General features: G+C 35.4%; 2 protein-coding genes across 3 annotated transcripts in view; one reads left to right on the top strand and one right to left on the bottom strand.

Moving 5' to 3' along the window:
• Positions 1–4,705, top strand: part of adam22 (ADAM metallopeptidase domain 22) — a 63,512-nt gene extending 58,807 nt beyond the window's left edge. For both annotated transcript variants that reach the window (XM_016526493.1, XM_016526494.1), the window contains exons 30-31: positions 1,722–1,845; positions 3,312–4,705. In XM_016526493.1, coding sequence (XP_016381979.1) covers positions 1,722–1,845; positions 3,312–3,332 — 145 coding nt within the window. In that variant the 3' untranslated portion in view covers positions 3,333–4,705. The remainder of the gene's footprint in view (positions 1–1,721; positions 1,846–3,311) is intronic.
• A 2,934-nt stretch (positions 4,706–7,639) lies between these two features.
• washc5 (WASH complex subunit 5) overlaps positions 7,640–18,809 on the bottom strand; it is a 13,545-nt gene continuing 2,375 nt past the window's right edge. Inside the window, exons 7-30 of the mRNA XM_016526522.1 lie at positions 18,255–18,407; positions 18,060–18,173; positions 17,798–17,969; positions 15,949–16,076; positions 15,415–15,544; positions 15,222–15,334; positions 14,978–15,144; positions 14,817–14,892; positions 14,550–14,660; positions 14,304–14,444; positions 13,236–13,316; positions 12,940–13,041; positions 12,819–12,851; positions 12,308–12,358; positions 12,106–12,230; positions 11,858–12,020; positions 10,433–10,535; positions 10,264–10,343; positions 10,074–10,177; positions 9,840–9,969; positions 9,553–9,649; positions 8,885–9,038; positions 8,067–8,154; positions 7,640–7,974 (exon numbers count right to left, since the gene is read on the bottom strand). Of these exons, the coding sequence (XP_016382008.1) occupies positions 7,918–7,974; positions 8,067–8,154; positions 8,885–9,038; positions 9,553–9,649; positions 9,840–9,969; positions 10,074–10,177; positions 10,264–10,343; positions 10,433–10,535; positions 11,858–12,020; positions 12,106–12,230; positions 12,308–12,358; positions 12,819–12,851; positions 12,940–13,041; positions 13,236–13,316; positions 14,304–14,444; positions 14,550–14,660; positions 14,817–14,892; positions 14,978–15,144; positions 15,222–15,334; positions 15,415–15,544; positions 15,949–16,076; positions 17,798–17,969; positions 18,060–18,173; positions 18,255–18,407 (2,673 nt within the window). The 3' untranslated portion in view covers positions 7,640–7,917. The remainder of the gene's footprint in view (positions 7,975–8,066; positions 8,155–8,884; positions 9,039–9,552; positions 9,650–9,839; positions 9,970–10,073; positions 10,178–10,263; positions 10,344–10,432; positions 10,536–11,857; positions 12,021–12,105; positions 12,231–12,307; positions 12,359–12,818; positions 12,852–12,939; positions 13,042–13,235; positions 13,317–14,303; positions 14,445–14,549; positions 14,661–14,816; positions 14,893–14,977; positions 15,145–15,221; positions 15,335–15,414; positions 15,545–15,948; positions 16,077–17,797; positions 17,970–18,059; positions 18,174–18,254; positions 18,408–18,809) is intronic.

Consider the following 18,809-nt stretch of genomic DNA (forward strand, 5'->3'; position numbering starts at 1 on the left):
CTCTGTTCACTATTGCTCCTTTCCCATCCTCATCCTGCAGGTATTTAACCCCTTGCGTCAAATCAGAGTATTATGTAACTAAATGGGTAGAAGATGTGAATAAAAAAACTGAAGGACCTTATATTAGGTACAATAATATCAGACTGCATTATATCTGTCCCTATCCATCAGTTGTTCGTTTCCTTGACCAAATATCATTTTCAGAGATGAGAACTGAGTGTTAGGGATTGAAGAGCACTTGCTGGCAGAAACGACATGAATCCTCTCAAAATCAAATATTCATTTCAATGTATTTGTTTCTATTTGATCTAATGATTTATTATTCCATTACAACAAGTCATCAACAGATACACTAGAAATTAAACTGCAATATCACATTAGAGAATGTTTTTTTTTTAAAGTAGATGCATGAACATTTCTACAGTTACAAGGGTCAACTGTATATCCAGATACCCAGTGCTTTATAAGCATAAATCTTCCATTCATACTCCACAATAAAGGAAGACTGAAGGCATTTGATAATCAGTGCATCATTTGATGTAAACATCGATAATCATGTGATGCAAGTATCCAAGAATGGCTTTCATATCTCACAAAACCAAGAACATGTTCAGATAAGATTTCAGTCCTAAATCAACAGAAATAAGAAATTATTTTTTACATAGAAAATATTTGTAGGACCACTAAGGTTTTTGTTGCATTGTGACAATAGTTCAATGAAAAAAAAAGGACATTTAAAAAAATTCTTAAAATTCTCATTATTGTAATGCAAATAAATAATTAAAAAATATATTGTAAAGCAAATATACATCATATTACATTTTTGTACTACCTTTAATTTATTTGAATTTAAATAAAAAATATTACAGTAGTTCTGTCAATGTAGTACAACTAAAATGACTATTAATGAAAACACCAGTGAGTTATTTATTTATTTTTTTTAAAGTATTTTGGGGGTGAAATGTGTGGGAAACAACAAACATTGTCACAATGACAGTCATCATAATGTTCCTAAAAATGATTTTATATGGGTAAATATATATATTTTATATGTCATTATCATATGTATCATTATTATGTAATCAATTTTACTCAACATAATATTTTCTTTTGATTTTGGACTGAAATATAGCTAGGATGTGTTTTCGTGAGATTCACTCAGGTGCTCTGTGTAGGCTGTTGTATTTGTGCATCTGTGTGTGAACATCAAAAAACCAAACCAGCCTCATTGATTGTAGTTAAAGTTCTGTGTTTGATTAATTTTTGTTTTATTCCTCCTTCACTGTTCTGTCCCTCTGACACTCAGTGTCCCTCTCTGCATGCCGGCTGCTGCTTAACGTGTGTTGCTTTTGCACTCTATGATGTCTTCATCGTTTGGCTACCACAGTCTCTGTGACGATGATCACGTGTGTCTGTCCTGATCACCTCATCATGTCCGCCATGTTTGTAAGCCCACATGACGCCGGGTATGTTTGTTCGTTAAACATCCCAACAGCACTACATTGTGCTCGCAGTATCTGCCCAGCTTCACTCTCCAGTAAGAGCCAGTGGGTATTTTTGTGGCAAGGACTGATGAAATTAGTGATTTTGGATGATGGCTTGCCGTGGAAACACTCCCTCTGACCTCGTCAAGGGGTCAAAGGTGACAGCTCCATGTTTGTTAACGCTAGTATCCGGTTCACGCTCTACAGTACTAATGTCACATCTCTCCGCTCTCTCAGGACACTGTCACCCGCCAAATCGCCCACTTCTTCAACGGGCTCCATCGCCTCCAGCCGGAGATACCCCTACCCCATGCCTCCCCTTCCAGATGAGGAGAGGAAGGCCAACAGACAGAGTGCCAGGGTAAGACTTACCATATGTCAGCGTCACTTTATTGTCATTAGCACATGATTCAATTATTTAGACAGTTTCCTCAGAACAATGATTTAGCTCTTTTGTTTCTCAAGGGGTAATTACACTGCATTTTCTGCACATTGTGTAACTTAAGAGCTTTTACTTGAGATGATCCGTTCACTAATGAGGAGAGCTTTCAAAACAACAATTTGTTTTTAATCAGTGGTTCAGAGCTTGTATCAAACTTTCAAAATTCCAGTGGTTCGCCACTAGATGGTGTCAGGGTTATTATAGTTAACTAAAAGTAAAACCGTTAAAAAATTGTTACTTGAAATAAAATAAATGCTAGCTGAAATAAAATAAAATATAAAAAAAAAACATTTCAGCTAGTTTCCACGGCAACATTTCTTATTTTCATTTAGTTTAACTTAATGTTCTTAACTAAAATTAAAATTGAAATAAAGATGAATAAATATATAGAGACATGTAGAAACAACAAAAACTAACAAAAATGACAAAAACAAAAATTACTAAAACTTTAACTAAAATCAACATCAAAGCAGAAAGCAAAAATAAAATCTAATTCAAAATATTAACAAAAACTATAATAGTATTTCAATTATACTAAAATACTAAAATGTCTAATGGTTTTTAACTAATCTATGATTAGTTTTATTATGTAGGTACATCTTTAATTAATTTAATGAATTTTTATTCTTGTGTATAATAAATGTGTGTATAATACAAAAAGGAAAACTTAATTTCCTCTACTTGACTTGTTTGTCAAGCCCTGCCTAAAAACACAAAACAGGGACTACAAATTAATACAATACCATTTTTACAGAACCTTAATTTTCAATGGTATTTAATTTATATAAAGGTTGCATTTAATAGATTACAGTTTTATTAAAACATGCAATTGTTTTATAAATGTGTCATCAGTGTTTGTTGCATTTACATGATTTTGACCAGCAGGTGCCGGCCGCCATCCCGTGATGTTTCAAGCGCTTCGAAACAGTGAATCGTTTTTACAAAGAAATTGGTTCAGTTGATTCAGAGCTTTGAAAAGCTTTGTTTTCTCATTGCTACTATTCACTAATAATATGAAGCACTTAGTTGAAAGTAAACTAGATACCCACAAGCCTGAGGCCATATTCACAAAAAAAATGAAAGTAAAAAAATATACATTTTAAGAAGTTTATAAAAATGTTCCTAGGTGCAATTATTGAAAATTTTCTTGAAAGCAATTCTCAAATATTTACTTAAGAACATCTAATTTTGCTGAAGACTTTGTGCTGCCTGCACATTCCAGTAATAATCATAATAATCATGCATACTTTTTTTTTTTATCATGACTGGATGGAAGTTCAGTACTCATTTTTTTAATCTGCTATGCTACTTGTTTTTTCTTTTTAAATAACACTAGTCATATTTATTAGCACGTGTTCATTATGTCTGTGCGTGATCTGTTTCAGCTGTGGGAAACATCAATATAAAAGAACTCCTCGAAACTGGTCTGCAAAACTCCGTAAGGATTTCTCTGCTTTTGTATGAATGAGAAAACAAAATAAGTAAGAAAATAAGGAATTCAAATGGAGAAACAAGGGACGAGTGAATGGAAGAGTTGGGCATGGTCTCCTCCGATCTCTGTTTAGCATTTGTGGCATGGAGCCGTCTTACCCTGGACGTTGAGGAGTGCTGTATCAGAATGAATTTCCTGCTGTCATTCATAAACAGGACTCAGGAACATGATTTCATCACAAGACAAACCCGTAATGACAGCCGTGCTGAGCAGACACAGAGACAACAGCAGCCACTCGTGCCCTCGTTAAACCCCGCCCCCACACACAGCCTGCCCCGCCCCCAAACACATGCTGTCTTGTGATTGGTGCCCTTGATGTCCGGGTGCAAGAAGCTCATGCAGGAGCAGGAAGTTAACTATTGTTTTGAACGCACGCTGTCACTGTAGAACCTACTGCTGTATGCATGAGAAAACATGTTTATCGATTCCTTGTAGTGTAACGATGTACAAATGTTTTAAGGTCTTTCACTCAAGGGTGCCGCATGTATTGAAGGACAGCTTCGTAGGCTGGTAAGATTCAATCCCATGTCCACTTCACCAGAACATCATCCGGTCCCGTTCATAGAGTCATATCTTCTCAGAGAATTTTGTACATATGTCATATAATTCAGAGTGAAATGTGAGAGTGTAGTAATTGATCGGTTTTGACGTTTGGTTGTGGAGAGCGTGGTGGAACTTTTTTTCCGCTTTAAAGTGTCTGTCCTGTGATCGTCTCCCTGAATTTACAGAATTAGTTTCAAGCCTAGCGCACGCTACACAGAAGCACCATTTCATGAATTATGCGTCAGATCGTAGCAGTGCATCGCAAACAATGATACTTTTGTAATGAGCACATTTCTGCGTCAGATTGAGTAAAGATGCTAAGATCAACTGCAAAGTCGCGACTGAAGTGACAATAGCCACAGACATTTTTTTCCTACATTGTGATGTAACCAATTATCGAAAAAAAAGAGGACAGGGACTTGGTTCTATTTGTTGGTAGCTGATTGGATGGAGGCAGATCTGAATGTAGAGCCAATGGGCGGAGCATGGTGTCTGGCTCCCCCTCTCTGGATGTAATGGGTGGAGATTTAAAGTCCAACCACTCCCTAACCATAACCCTATCTCTAAACACTAGGTCAAGCTCCACCCATTAGGTCCAGAGAGGTGGAGCTGGATTAGGTCAAGCTCCACCCATTTGACTCTTTTGGCAATTGTGAGAAAAGGGCGGAGTTTAAGTGAACTAAATGATGGAAGTCCAACATGCATCACCCTAGAGAAGTCTCGTTTTTAATGCTTTTTCTGTTACAGAATAAAAAAATTGAAAAGGTAATTTTAACTTTTTGTCTACAATCTTGACTTTTTAGTTTTTTTTCTCAGAATTGTGATAAACTTTGAATTCTGGCTTGTTTTCTCGTAATTCTGAGTTTATATCTTGCAATCCCGTGTTTATATCTTACAAGTGACTTTTTTCTCAGAACTGTGATAAAGTCAGAATTGTGCTAAAAGGTTGCAATTAGCCTACTTTTGTTTTACATTTTGTTTTTGTTTTAGTTGCAATTTGACTTTTTTCTTGATCTTGAGGTCAAAAAATGAAATATGCTTGGACAAATTTTTCACATGAAGATAAGATTTTTGTTTTGTGTCGTTTCATGTTTCATGACGACTTCAGAAATCTGTGCTAGTGTCTGTGGTACGTTAACTGATACACATAGTCGATTAGTTGTAAAGTGCTACTATCGTAACGTGCATGAGGCCTTAGTTCTCTGTTGGTGTTTCTAATGAGTTTTTCCCTCATGCTCGCAGCCGAATGTAATTCTTTCATTTCTTTATCATCATCATCTCACGTTATTTATAATTCTCTCGTAGGCGTAAGGAATGTGATTCTAGCTGATTGTTTCGAGTACTTGGGTTTTTGTGATACATGCTGCATTCATGAAAACAACAAGAACAGATTTGTGTATCATCTATCCACCTTATTTTTAGCGGCAATATTTAACCAGAACGAATGTGCGAGGTTTCCGGTGCGTCAACCCCTTCCAGTAATTTGAACTAAACAACAGTTCGTTGCATTTTGTTATTCTTCTGCGGCTAATGAATCAGAAGTCTGGCACATTCACAAAAAATAGCTTACCTCTGCATTGATTTTTTTTTTTTTCAAGATTTAAATGTTTAATGTATTTTTTCCGTTGAAAAATAAGGCGGATAAAATGAACACGAACGGTAAGAATTGATATGGAATTCAGTTTAGGTTTACGCGAGAGACTAAAACCCCGGAGATGTGTGAATGTAATACTAAACATATTTCCTTGATAAATTATGAGGTTTAGGGGGGAATACATGTTGAGATTTTTTTTAAACACATTCTCCCTGAATAACATGTACTGTATGTAGACTTGCTGTTATGAACCCATAATCACAGTTTTCTGATTTTGCTAGACGTTTGTTTACAGCATGACACTCTTCACGGTACAGTTTCCCTCTGGTCACGTGACCAGATAGATTGATAGATTGCCTACTTCTGGTCAGTATTGTATTAGTAATGGCAGTTTTCATCTGTACATAATCTGCTGTGCGTTTGACCTGTCGGCACTGATTTTTGCACTCTGCCTGTAATCCACGAATACCGTCCCGTAACATCGCCAGGATGCATATGAGGTATTTTTAAGGTAACTTTGTAAAGACTTTCCCTCCTCCCCAGTATTACTACTTGTACATATTTAACCCCAACGACAATTAAGTGCTTTAGAATGATTAATACCGCAATAGGTTTTTGTGCAAACTGAGGTTTTTATTTCATTAACAGGTCGCCTTTGTACATCACGTGGGACACTTGCCCCGTTTCTGTGTTTGTATTTGCAGTTTAAACACATCAGGAGAACGAACTCACACCAAGAACATGAACGTTAGTTAACTCAGTATAGTTTCTTTTCGTTTATAAAAACTGACCATCTGAAGCAATACTCTCTGCTCACTGTGACCCTGACCTGTCCGAAACAAATGCACACTTGTACTGGAATAAACATGTCTGATGCCGGTCATATTAATCGATTCATCGGGCATCTAAGCACATTGATCACTGATTTAAGGACACAACCAAAATACCTATGAATGTATTTAAGAAATTCATATTTTCACACACAGCCACGCTAGGGCTGCACAATTAATCGAATTTCTAATCGTGATTACAATTACGTAATTACACAATTACGTAATCATTCAAAGCGGCAATTAATCGTTCAAAGTCCACTTATGTTATTCTGCGTGCTTAAGATGCGTTTTTTTATTTCTACATGTTATCTTAAGGGTTTTTCCTATTATTTTAGTTTTAGTATAACATTATAATACCATTCATATATATATTTTTTTTTTTATAATTTAATGAAGAAACCAATCCGATGTATAGTTGACATTTGAGGCGTAATACTATAGAAAAGCACTAAAGGTTTTTCAGTTAGAGTGTTTTCAGCTTGTTTATTTTCATGTAAAAATACGGCATGCAGTTGCATCAAACAATGGTATAAACATCATTCAATGTAAATTGTGATAATCGTAATTAATAATCGCAATTACAATTTCAAGGGAATAATCGACAATTTTTTGTCATAAACGTGCAGCCCTAAGCCACGCCCACATTGAGAGCTATGGAAGCCCGTTTTCGCCACAGGATAGATAATAAAAGTAATTGCTTTTTCTCTGAAATTGCTTTTTTTTAACCCAGAATTGCAAGAAAAAGAATTGTGAGAATTTTTATGTTTGTTTATTTTTATTCTATGGTGGAAACAAGCTTCTATAGCAATTTAACTCTCTCTCACACACACAAACTGAAATTCAGGACAGCGTTAACCGGAAGTGATTTTTTTTTTTGCAGCTGCAATTTCATCTTTTTCATGCCTTATGCGCAGTCAGCCACTGTCACACTCTCTGTTGTTTCTCTTGTGTTCGCATCTGACCGTGTACACAGTGTTGGTATTCATAAATTCTTCATGGCTGTTTTTGTTCATTGTGTGCTGTACATAGACTGACAATTAAAATGATAAATGCTCATTTTTTTTTCATACAGTATCCATTCAGTATTGTAATATATTTAAGATAAAAGTAAAACTTTCATTCAAATCTTGTCTCATGTGTTGTGTGCAAAGAAGTTGTCCTGTACAGGTTCAGAATAATTCTCACTCTAAATTCTGATTGGATGAGCCACAGCGTACAGTTAAACCAATGAACCACATCCAACAAAAAATGTTTTATCTTATTGCTGTTGCCACCATTTTATAAAAGCAATAAATCTTGAGAGGTTGTGAGTTAGAGATTAATTCTTCAAAAGTGTGTAAATGTCCTAAAAAGTTGTATCAAAACATACACATATGGCATTTATTACACCAGCAGACAGACATCAGGTCAGCAACAGCTACAAAAGATGATCATGTTTTAAAATTGAAATGTTAAAAATGCTAATTTCATTATGCTCTAAGAGAAATACAAATGATATCAAATATGATTTGACATTATCACAGGCACATTTACAGTACGGTCCTGAATTCATCGAAAACAAAACTTGGCACATGAGCCTCTGCCACCTGAAAACAAAAATGATTTCTCATTTTATGTAGTAAAATAATTGTGTATTTAAAAAAAAAATAATGCCAAACCTCATAGCAATACATCCTACCTTTCTGGGCAGTTTAGTGTAACGCACATAGTCCTCCAGAAACATTAATGCTCCGACTACATCTGAAGGCATATCTGGAATCTTCTGACTGTGAGGAACAGACACACAGTTAAACACTTCTGTCACTATCATGCAGAAAAAAAATTATATCAGTTGTTTTTTTTTTTGCATTGCTATTATTTTCATGACAATTAAGAATATTTAACACCATAATGCAATAAAAAATTATTTACTGTAATACAAAAAAATAAATGTATTAGTTTATACATCAATGTAGTATTTGTTGTGCTGCCTTTGTGTAGATTATAAAAAAAGCTTATATTACAAATCCGGTAATATATACATATTTTGTATGATTTTACTCTATATATTTATATTTATTCTCTCTATATATTCATATTTATTATATTTTGTATTATTTTACTCTATATAACTTGCTTAGTTTTTATGCTATATATATTTTTACACCACAATGCAAAAAATTATATTTTATAGTTTTAGTATTTTATAATAATTTTAATTAGTCTTTAGTTAATTCATGAATATTTTAATTGTAAAGCTTATCTACACAGCAATGTAGTACTTGTTGTACAGCTTTTATGCAGATAAAACTATGATTTTATAAATATTATAATTTAACACTATATTTTATAAATATTATATACTTTTTATAATTTCACACTATATATATTTTTTATTCCAGAACTTTAAAAAGTTAAAATACTTTTCTTAATATTTTTCTTAAAGTCCTAAAATAGTCATTTTTTCCTCCACATGTTCTTGTTCCTCAATCATCATCACATACTGAAGTGAGGTACCTGGTGCACTGCTCCATTATGGAGCGAATAAACTGTCCGATCAGAGCCAGGAACTGTTCAGTGTATCTGGAGTGAAACTGTTTGAGCAGCGTCAGGAGACCCAGAACCAGAGGAGCCCAGTCCACCGGATCGGCAGCCTTCCTGCACGTCATGCCTGTGAAAACACCAAACACCATTCAAACCCACACGAGCAGGACCACGGGATTTTTTTATTAAATGACTACTACTTTTAATCAAGAATGTATTAAATTAATCGAAAGTGACAGTAAAGACATTTACAAACTTACAAATGTTTTTTTTTTTTACTTTATATTCATGAAAGAATACTGAAAACAAATCACGGTTTCCACAAAAATATTAAGCAGCAATACGGTTTCAACCCTGATAATAAAAAGAAATGTTTCTTGAGCAGTAAATATTAGAATGATTTCTGAAGAATCATGTGACACTGAAGACAGGAGTAATGATGCTGAAAATTCAGCTTCGCATCACAGGAATAAATTACACTTGGAAAACAGTTCTTTTAAATTGTAATAATATTTCACAATATTACAGTTCTTAGTGTATTTCCGATCAAATACACGCAGCCTCGGTGAGCAGAAGAGACGTCTTTCAAAAGCATTATAAAAGAAGCATGTGAATGGTGGTGTAGAAAATCAGTTACAGACCTTGGCTTTTGTTGTTCTGCAGTTTTGGCAGCTGAGCGATGAGGAACAGGAAGTTCACGATGGGAAAGTAAGGCAGACGCTTCGTCGTGATGTAGATCTGAAAGGAGCGATTTGAATAAAACAACAAAAAGTGGTTCATGTCAACAGACCGTGTCATAGGATGCACTAAAATTTGGGTCATTTTTTTGCAAAAAAAGACAAATCAGGCCAAAAGATTGGACAAAAACATCGAATAAAATAATCACTGATATGATGTCAAATGAAGATTTCACATACACACGACTCACTTTGTTAAGTGGGTTTTGGATTCCAGCGGCCTCCAGATACGCGGTGATCTCGTAGAGCAGAGTGTTGTCCTCTTTGGGATACGGCAGCGATGGATCCTGGTAATGAGCTTCAATATCAGACAGCAGAGACCTGGAAATGACCACACTAACCTTATAAGTCGTCTATGAGGGAGAAGGTAAAACCAACCCAAGTACTAAGAAATAAACAAGGAAGAAACATCATTCCCAACCCACTTGTTCAGATTATCCAGCGCCGCGGCGAGATGTTTCGAGTCAAATTTGCAGGAGTAGTTCAGTTCATTGGCTATCTGCTGCCTCAAGATCTGCATCTGACCCACCTGTCAAAGGATCATTGATTGATTTTGAATAGTGATGATGAAAAAGATGAAAAACAAACATCTCATAGATGAAAAGAAAGCAGCACCTTCATGATGGCTTCCAGATACGGTGGCCAGATCTTCTGAGTTTTGGTCACAGCGTTGACGTAGACTTTGCTTGCATTTGCTGAATATCAATGCAGAAACACAAATATATCAAGAATATTATTGTGGGAATAAGTGTCAGATTTAAAGCAGTCTATCAAACACACCTACCCACAATCCCTTTGACAGGATTGACAGCCGACAGCAGAGCTTTAAAGATGTCAACCACAGCTTTGTCCTTCAGGATGTTCTTCTGTAGGACTGTCAGAAAATTCTGCAATGAAGAAACAAGGACAGATTATTATTATTATTATAATTTTTTTTAAAGTGCCCCTATTGTGGGTTATGAAAGGTTCATATTTTGGTTTTGGGAGTCCCCAACAACAGGTTGACATGCATGCAAGGTCAAAAAACACTTTCATTGTCTTATAATATGCATTTATTTTTACCTTACTTGCTCAACGACTCCCAAACAATTCGTTTAACGATTCAGTTTTCCAAACCCCTCCTATGCGTGACGCTAATCTGCAGTGATTGGTCTGATTGGTCTCATTTTCATTTCATCTTGCCTGTAATGCCTGATAAAGCAGCGTTTGTGAGCGCAGTGCTGCTTTGTGTACAGCGTTACCGGGGAAACCGCTATTTTTACCGCTCCAGAATGAATTTGCATTTTCTTTCAAACCAACGCAAAAAGACCAACAAGTGGGCGGGCAATATGCTAATGTTTGACGTTGACGTCGACATGAAACGGCTTGGGATTCGTTTTAAAAACGACTGGTTTCAATGATTCAGAGTCGACTCTTTCTTTTGAGAGACAATAACTTTATACACGGTGCACTTTCAGATTTAAAACTTTGCAGGATGTTTTCATTCACTTAGAGCTGTGTTACACACTGCATAAAAGGTCATTTTCAAAAATCCATAATAGGGGCACTTTAATAATTAATCATTAATGTTTCCATACAATTACAGTTGTTGATTCAGTTCTTCACTAAATCATGCAATATACCTGAAATCTAACATTTTTTACTTGATTTGGTTCTTTTGTTACAGTTTATAATTGATTGAATTTATTAATAATATTATTATTACTAATATACTAATAATAATACTACTTCTAATTGTACCATTGCTGTTGTTGTTGTTATTATTAAGCATTTTTTATTTTTATTTTATTTATAATTTACGTGACATTTATTCAGTTCTTTACTAAATTATGCAATATATCTGAAATTCTGATGCAGTTTGATTTGATCCTTTCGATAGTTTTAATGTATTATTATTTTTTTATTATTATTAAAACTAACATACTAATAATACTACAACTAACTGTATTATTATTATTAATAACCATTTTTTATTTTATTTAACATTTACATGACATTTATTGTGAAGAGGAGGGTGTAAATATTTAATAAAGATAATATTTGAATTTTGATCCGACTGATTTTTTTTAAATAAAATTGTGATTCTTACAATTCTTTACTAAATTATGTAATACACCTTAAATTTTTAAGCAATTTGACTGTTTCATTAAGGTACTTAATTGTTTCAAAAATTCTTATCTAATAATGAATAATTCTTATTAAGATTGACCTGCAGCTCTTTCACGATCATGAAACACAAGAGTCGGTCGAGTCCGTTCAGGCCGAAGGTGCCCAGCGTGTCCTGAATCTCCGAGAAGAGTCGGTTGTTGGTCACTTCCTGATGCGTCCTCATATCGTACCAGGTGTTCAGCTGATCAATGTAACACGTCGTTCTGAAACGAAACAAAGACAAGCAACGTGGCATTTCTCCAGACGTTTAGCTCTCGACCATCAAAGCTTTGAGTGTTTGTGACTTACTTTGGATCTGTGATCCTCAGGATTTCCCTGCAGAGACGTCCAATAAACGTGGCCGATTCATCAACTGACGGATACTTAGGAATGGGAATGTGGGTGGACTGATAGACGCTTTGCCAGTCTTGGATCTGAAAAGAACCTCTTTAAATCAACACCAGCAGTGAAATCTGAGGCTCAAATCAATAAGATACTGCAAAGACAAGACCTTGGTTCTGAGGAAACTGTTACACTCCTGCTCTACGTTGCAGCTTTCAGATTAAAATTGACCCTTATGACTGGTTTTGTGGCCCGGGGTCACATATAAGAAAATTATAGATATATAGAGTACAATGAAACAAAATAAACTACATTTGTACTACAACTACAATTGTTTTTTTTACGTGCACAGCTTGCTTATAAATAAACTTTACAATTAAAACGTAATTTGTTGCAAAGACTGTGAAAAATAAACACTGTTAAAAATATGTGTAATTGTTGACAAAGTTCATGCATCAATACAAAAAATCTTGAACTTAATTTTAAGCAAAATATAATTTCTTTTGATTTTAGGATAGAATCCTCAGGTTTTGTGTTAACAAATGAATTTTTTTTTATATATAAATTAAATAAGAATAAAATGTATTATTATTTTAAATGTTTTTATTTACTTTTTTATATAAATTAGAAAATACTGCCATGTTGTAATTTTGTTAAAGTTGGCAAGTATACAGTTAAGCCATTTCCTTCAGCTTTGGCATCAGTTCACTGGGCTGAAAGAGACATCAGAAATGAACTTCTAAACAAACTCTAGTGAGCCAGATAAGACAGAACATAATTATAAGACGGTGGTTTGCTCACTTTGGCTTTGGGGTTGAAGATGAGGCCTTTGTGCAGAGCGTAAGCCACACGCTTGACAAGCTCTTTCCTGATCCCGTCCTCCAGAAGCTGCTTCGGATCCACCTGAAACAGCATCAATAATGTTTAATATTCCATAAACACCATAATAAGGCTAGTTAAAACATTTCTCAAATACATTATAGTCAACATGAATATAAAAACACATTTCTTGTCTTTTTGTGAATGAAAAGAAAAATGCCTGTTTGTGATCTATAAAAATGATCAAGGTGTAACATTCAGACAATCTGTTTTAGCACCTTGATAATGCCGACGAGTGTGGTCTTCATCATCAGAATACCTTCAGTGAAGACTGAGATGGCATGAGTGAGTTTAGCTACCTGTCAGATGAAGAAGGTCAGTGAGTTACTTTATTATTGTTATTTACACAATATGAATCTATGCAAGAACAACATGTTGACTCGAGGCCTGAATACGAAGTTTAATTTAAAATACCGAACGCAAACAGACTTGCAGATTTTGTAGAAAGTTTAGCGGAGCAAGTTAGTTATATAGAGTAAAAGAATACATCTAAATATATAGAGTAAAAGAAATATTATATAGAGTAAAAGAACGCAAAATATAATGCATGTAAATATATAGAGGACAAAATAAATATAAAATAAACAAATATATGGAGTAAAAGAATACAAAATATAACGTATAAATATACAGCATAAAATAAATAAATACATAGTATTGGTATATATATATAAATATATTCTTTTTATATTTATATATTGTGACCGTGGAGCACAAAACCAGTCATAAGTAGCACGGGTATATTTGTAGCAATAGCCAAAAATACATTGTATGGGTCAAAATTATCGATTTTTCTTTTATGCCAAAAATCATTAGGATTTTAAGTAAAGATCATGTTCCATGAAGATATTTTGTGAATTCCATACCAATTGTTTTTTTTACGTGCACAGCTTGCTTATAAATAAACTTTACAATTAAAACGTAATTTGTTGCAAAGACTGTGAAAAATAAACACTGTTAAAAATATGTGTAATTGTTGACAAAGTTCATGCATCAATACAAAAAATCTTGAACTTAATTTTAAGCAAAATATAATTTCTTTTGATTTTAGGATAGAATCCTCAGGTTTTGTGTTAACAAATGAATTTTTTTTAATATATAAATTAAATAAGAATAAAATGTATTATTATTTTAAATGTTTTTATTTACTTTTTTATATAAATTAGAAAATACTGCCATGTTGTAATTTTGTTAAAGTTGGCAAGTATACAGTTAGCTTCCTGAATAATAACACACTTTAGGATTATTACGGCTACTTTCAAGAATTCAAAATGGATCTGTTGTACCTCATAACGGGCGCTGAGTTGAGCGTAGTCCTTCAGTTTGTCTTTGTCCAGACGTGTGGGCACCTCCATAATGTCATGGATCTGCAGTTTGATGATTTTGGCCAGCGAGGTGAACATACTCTCTGGAATGATCTGCAGTACCTGGAAGCATGTTTGCAAGAAACACCAAGTCAGAGTAAATACAGAGGGCTCAATAAGAGATTTTAAGCAAAAGATCCAATCACAAATCAAAACTCCTCTCCAAACCTTTCTGACATAAGCCACCAGTTCCCCAGAGTAAAACTGAGACACGCTCAGCAGATCTGGACTGTTGACCTGGTTGATTCGTAGGAGAGGCAGATCCAGCGCAGACGCAAGCTGTTCATATTCATAAAGCTCATGTTATATTTCACAATTCAGAGCAGATTTGGTGAATTTGTTTCTAGTGTCATATGTGACCCTGGACCACAAAACCAGTCTTAAGTCGCTGGGGTATATTTGTAGCAATAGCCTAAACAGGCCATTCTGACTGACCTTTAGAAAAGTGGCTCTGAGTTTGGTCACCATGAAGGGGTTTGCTCTGATACTCTCTTGCATTATTGATGTGAAGCTGTGAGAAACACATTTGGATTAGGAAGTTCAACCTAAAATTTTGATGAGAAATCAAGAAGAGGCCAATGTATCGCCATCATCACCTGTCAATGATCTGCCAGGCGTAGGACAAATCTCCCACTATCTGCATCGTGATGAGCACTTCCTCTTTGATATTGATGGTGCGGATCATCTGATGGAGGAACTTGCGTGTGTCCGCCAGGAACTGACACACCTGCAGGTTGGACTCCAGCTGGTGAAACTCTTGGACCTTACCAGAGAAACAATTTCATGTGAAATCAGTGCGGAGAGTCACGGGTCACAGCACACGTTCAGATGTGTCTGTACCTCCACGAGAGCCTGAATGAGCTGCACAGTCTTCCTGCCGGCTGCGGTCGAGTCCTCGTAGTTCAGGGACTCGATCTGTTTGGAGATCTCTCTGAACCAGGCCTGAAGATTCTCTGATCAAACAAATGAACACGCTGACAATGATGTCTACCGTTTGGCTCCTGCATGTTGTGGGACCGCAAAAGCATTTTACCGTTTTTCTCCACCCTGGTGAGAGGTTTGACCCCAGAAAACACCTCGGCCAGCTCCATCATTCTCTCTGATCCCTCTTTCTTATAGCTCTCCCACTTCAGCTGCTTCTCTGCCAACATCTGCTTGAACATCTGAGAATCACACAAACCGAGAGAAATTAATAACGAGAGGCCAAGTAACAAATTCAAACATTTGTTTTTGAAAGGAGTCTCTAATGCTCACCAAGGCTGCATTTATTTGATGAATAAAAATATAGTAAATAGTAATATTGGTAAAAAAAATTGTTTTAAATATATTTTAAAGCATAATTTATTCAAATCTGAATTTACTCCAGTCATCAGTTACATGATCCTTCAGAAATCATTCTAATATGCTGATTTGCTGCTTAAGAACTATTTCTTATTATTAATAATGTTGAAAACAGTCGTGAGAACGGTTATGCATTAGTAGTATTATTTAAAAGTAATAAAAAATAAAAAACTTACCAAGGTATCAATTTAAGATTGAGAATGATTATTATTTTTTTTAGATTTACCTCTTTGAGTATGAACTCAAACTGGGCCGTGTCCAGCAGCAGCTGAAACAGAATTTTGGGATTGTATTTGGAGTCGTTGATGACTTGATCCTTGATCTGACGCAGTCTCTTGTTGTTTGGATCATAAGCTTTAACAAAAAATTTTTTTTTAATTACTCAGAAAAGCATTTTGAGGCATTCCTTCCAAATGAATTCAATAATCAAAACTCAAAACATCTAGACCAAGTGTTCCTTAACAAGGGGTCCAGAACCCAATAAGGGGCCTCAGCAAACTTCCAAGTGGCCCTCAAGATGACTTAAAACTATTTTAATTCACCCCTTCAACAAATGTCATTTTTATTTAAGAACGAGAATTCCGATGGTTTTCGAAAACAAGAATATTTAAGGAAGCATAATTTTACAAGTTGTGATTTCTAGACCTCAGAAATGTATTTAAATGTATAAAAATCGTACAAAGTCTTGGAATTTTTAATAACGAATATACATTTCTTGTTGAGCCAAGTTCTAAAATTTTTCATCATGAAGAAATTGCTGTTTATGCATAAAAAAAACTACTGAAAAAATTCATGCATTCAGTTATGGAAATGTTTTATTTTAATTTAAAGGGGTCATATGACGATGCTATAAATAACATTATTTTGTATATTTGGTGTAATGCAAAGTGTTGTGTTTATGCAGTTTAAGGTTAAAAAAACACATTATTTTCCACATACTGTACATTATTGTTGCTCCTCTCTGCCCCACCTTTCTGAAAAGTGTTGATTTTTACAAAGCTCATCGGTCTGAAAAGCGAGGTGTGCTCTGATTGGCCAGCTATCCAGTGCGTTGTGATTGGCTGAATACCTCAAGCGCGTGACGGAAATATTATGCCCCTTACCATATTTGGAAACACACAGCATCTCTACGACATGGCGGCGGCAGCGGCAACAATACTACAGCAAGAATAAAAGTTACGCTTTCTTTCTTTGTGTAAACATTTAGGCAGTGTTATGCAAAACTTTCAACACAGTGACGTAGTGTTTGAATGAGGCGTTTTAGGAAGGAGCAGACAAGTCTTCACTTTTATAAAGAATATCTCTTTGTAGGGCAGCACGATTAATCTTATGCGATTGTCATGCGTATCTTGTCAGTAAAGCCGGTTCCGTGATTAGTAGTAAATCTCCATCACCTGCTTTCAGATGGAGCAGCATTTATTACACAGAGCCGTAGTTCACTGAAAAACTACGCAAAATCGCATTCATAATCGCAGACGATATAATCGTACAATTATGAAATCGAAAAAATCGTTTGCGATAATGACAGCTGTTTGCGTAGCTTGTAAGCGAACTACGGCTCTGTGTAGTAAATGCTGCTCCATCTGAAAGCAGGTGATGGAGATGAATCAATGAAAGCAGTTAAATCTTCTGTTTATTCAGCTGCAGAAATAGGCATTTCCTGGGTTTCTTCTGCGAGGCGTATTGGAGTTTCAGCACGAGAGCGCCCTCTGGCCTTCGGATGGAGATTTACTACTGATCACAGAACAGTGCTTCACTGAAAGATACGCATGACAATTGCAGCTTCTGCCTAATCGCGATTTATCGCCTTTGCGATTTAATTTCGATTAATTGTGCAGCCCTTTCTCTTTGGGTTTGAGACTTTAGTCTTTGCAACTTTATGGATCTTATATATGCACGAACAGCTTATAACACTCCCAAGACAAAAGAAAACTTGAAATCGCATCATATGACCCCTTTAAGCTTTGTTATTACATCAGAAGTACCAGAAATATCTGGTCTATTGTCTTTGAAAACTATTGTCAAAAAGGTTGAGAACTGCTGATTTCAACCTTTACGGTCCCATGACATCTCACCGGACTCTGCAGTGTGCAGCATCAGCCAGCGGATGGCAACGTTACAGTCACGGAGGCAGTTGAGCAGTTTGGGAATGTTGTCCAGGACGATTTCTTCTCTCAGGAATCCCTCCTTCAATAACTGCTGCACCTGCGGCCGCAAGCTCTCCACACTGGCAGAGTATCGACCAGCCTGAGAGGAGAAAACAATGACTAAGTGTGAGTCCAGAGTGACTGGTTTAGATCGAACGAATGTGAACGGGAACAGCTCAGGTGACAGTACCTGTTCTTTGATGTTGGCTGTGTCCAATGTGTAGTTCAGGGCTGTTTTAGCAGCTTTATATGGTTCCCACGCCTCCACCAAATTCACCGTGATCCCCATATATATGCTTATAACCTGACGATTTAAGGTTGATATTGCAATAAAAACGTATACATCACATTTTGGGAATTGACACGATTAATACAGTCTTCTCACCCAGTTGTCAGGGAAGTATTTGTCCACGATCTCTCTCATCTTGGCCTGTTGTGTGTGAAGGATGGAGGGGGTGAAGTATAAGCAGACACACAGCATAGCAGCCTGTGTTGCCAGCGCTGTACTGCGGTGCTCCGGCAGAGGATACGCAGAAACCTGCAGCACAACAGATGAAACATTTACATAACATGAAGCATGATTAGACAGGAGTTATGTCTAAATGAGGGGTTTTCAAAAGTTTGATGCCACGGACCCCCGAATAGGTGAAGAACCTTTTTCCTAAAAATAAACGCAAGACAACATTTTCATTTATTAAAATCTAGAAAAATATAATATCTACAAAGTATATATATTTTTTCAGTTTCTTCTTGTTATATTTAATGTCAATAGAACAACATAATTTGTCATTAGCAGCTTATTTTATTATTATTTTTATATGCTGTTTTACACATTTTTTTGTCTTCTTTTTAAAAAATTTAAAATAGAATACAATAATGTCATTATTAAACGTATATATCTATGCATATATATATATATATATATATGTGTGTGTGTGTG

Source organism: Sinocyclocheilus rhinocerous, unplaced genomic scaffold, assembly GCF_001515625.1.
Source record: "Sinocyclocheilus rhinocerous isolate Xijiao unplaced genomic scaffold, SAMN03320098_v1.1 scaffold1084, whole genome shotgun sequence".
NCBI classification, from domain to species: Eukaryota; Metazoa; Chordata; class Actinopteri; order Cypriniformes; family Cyprinidae; genus Sinocyclocheilus; species Sinocyclocheilus rhinocerous.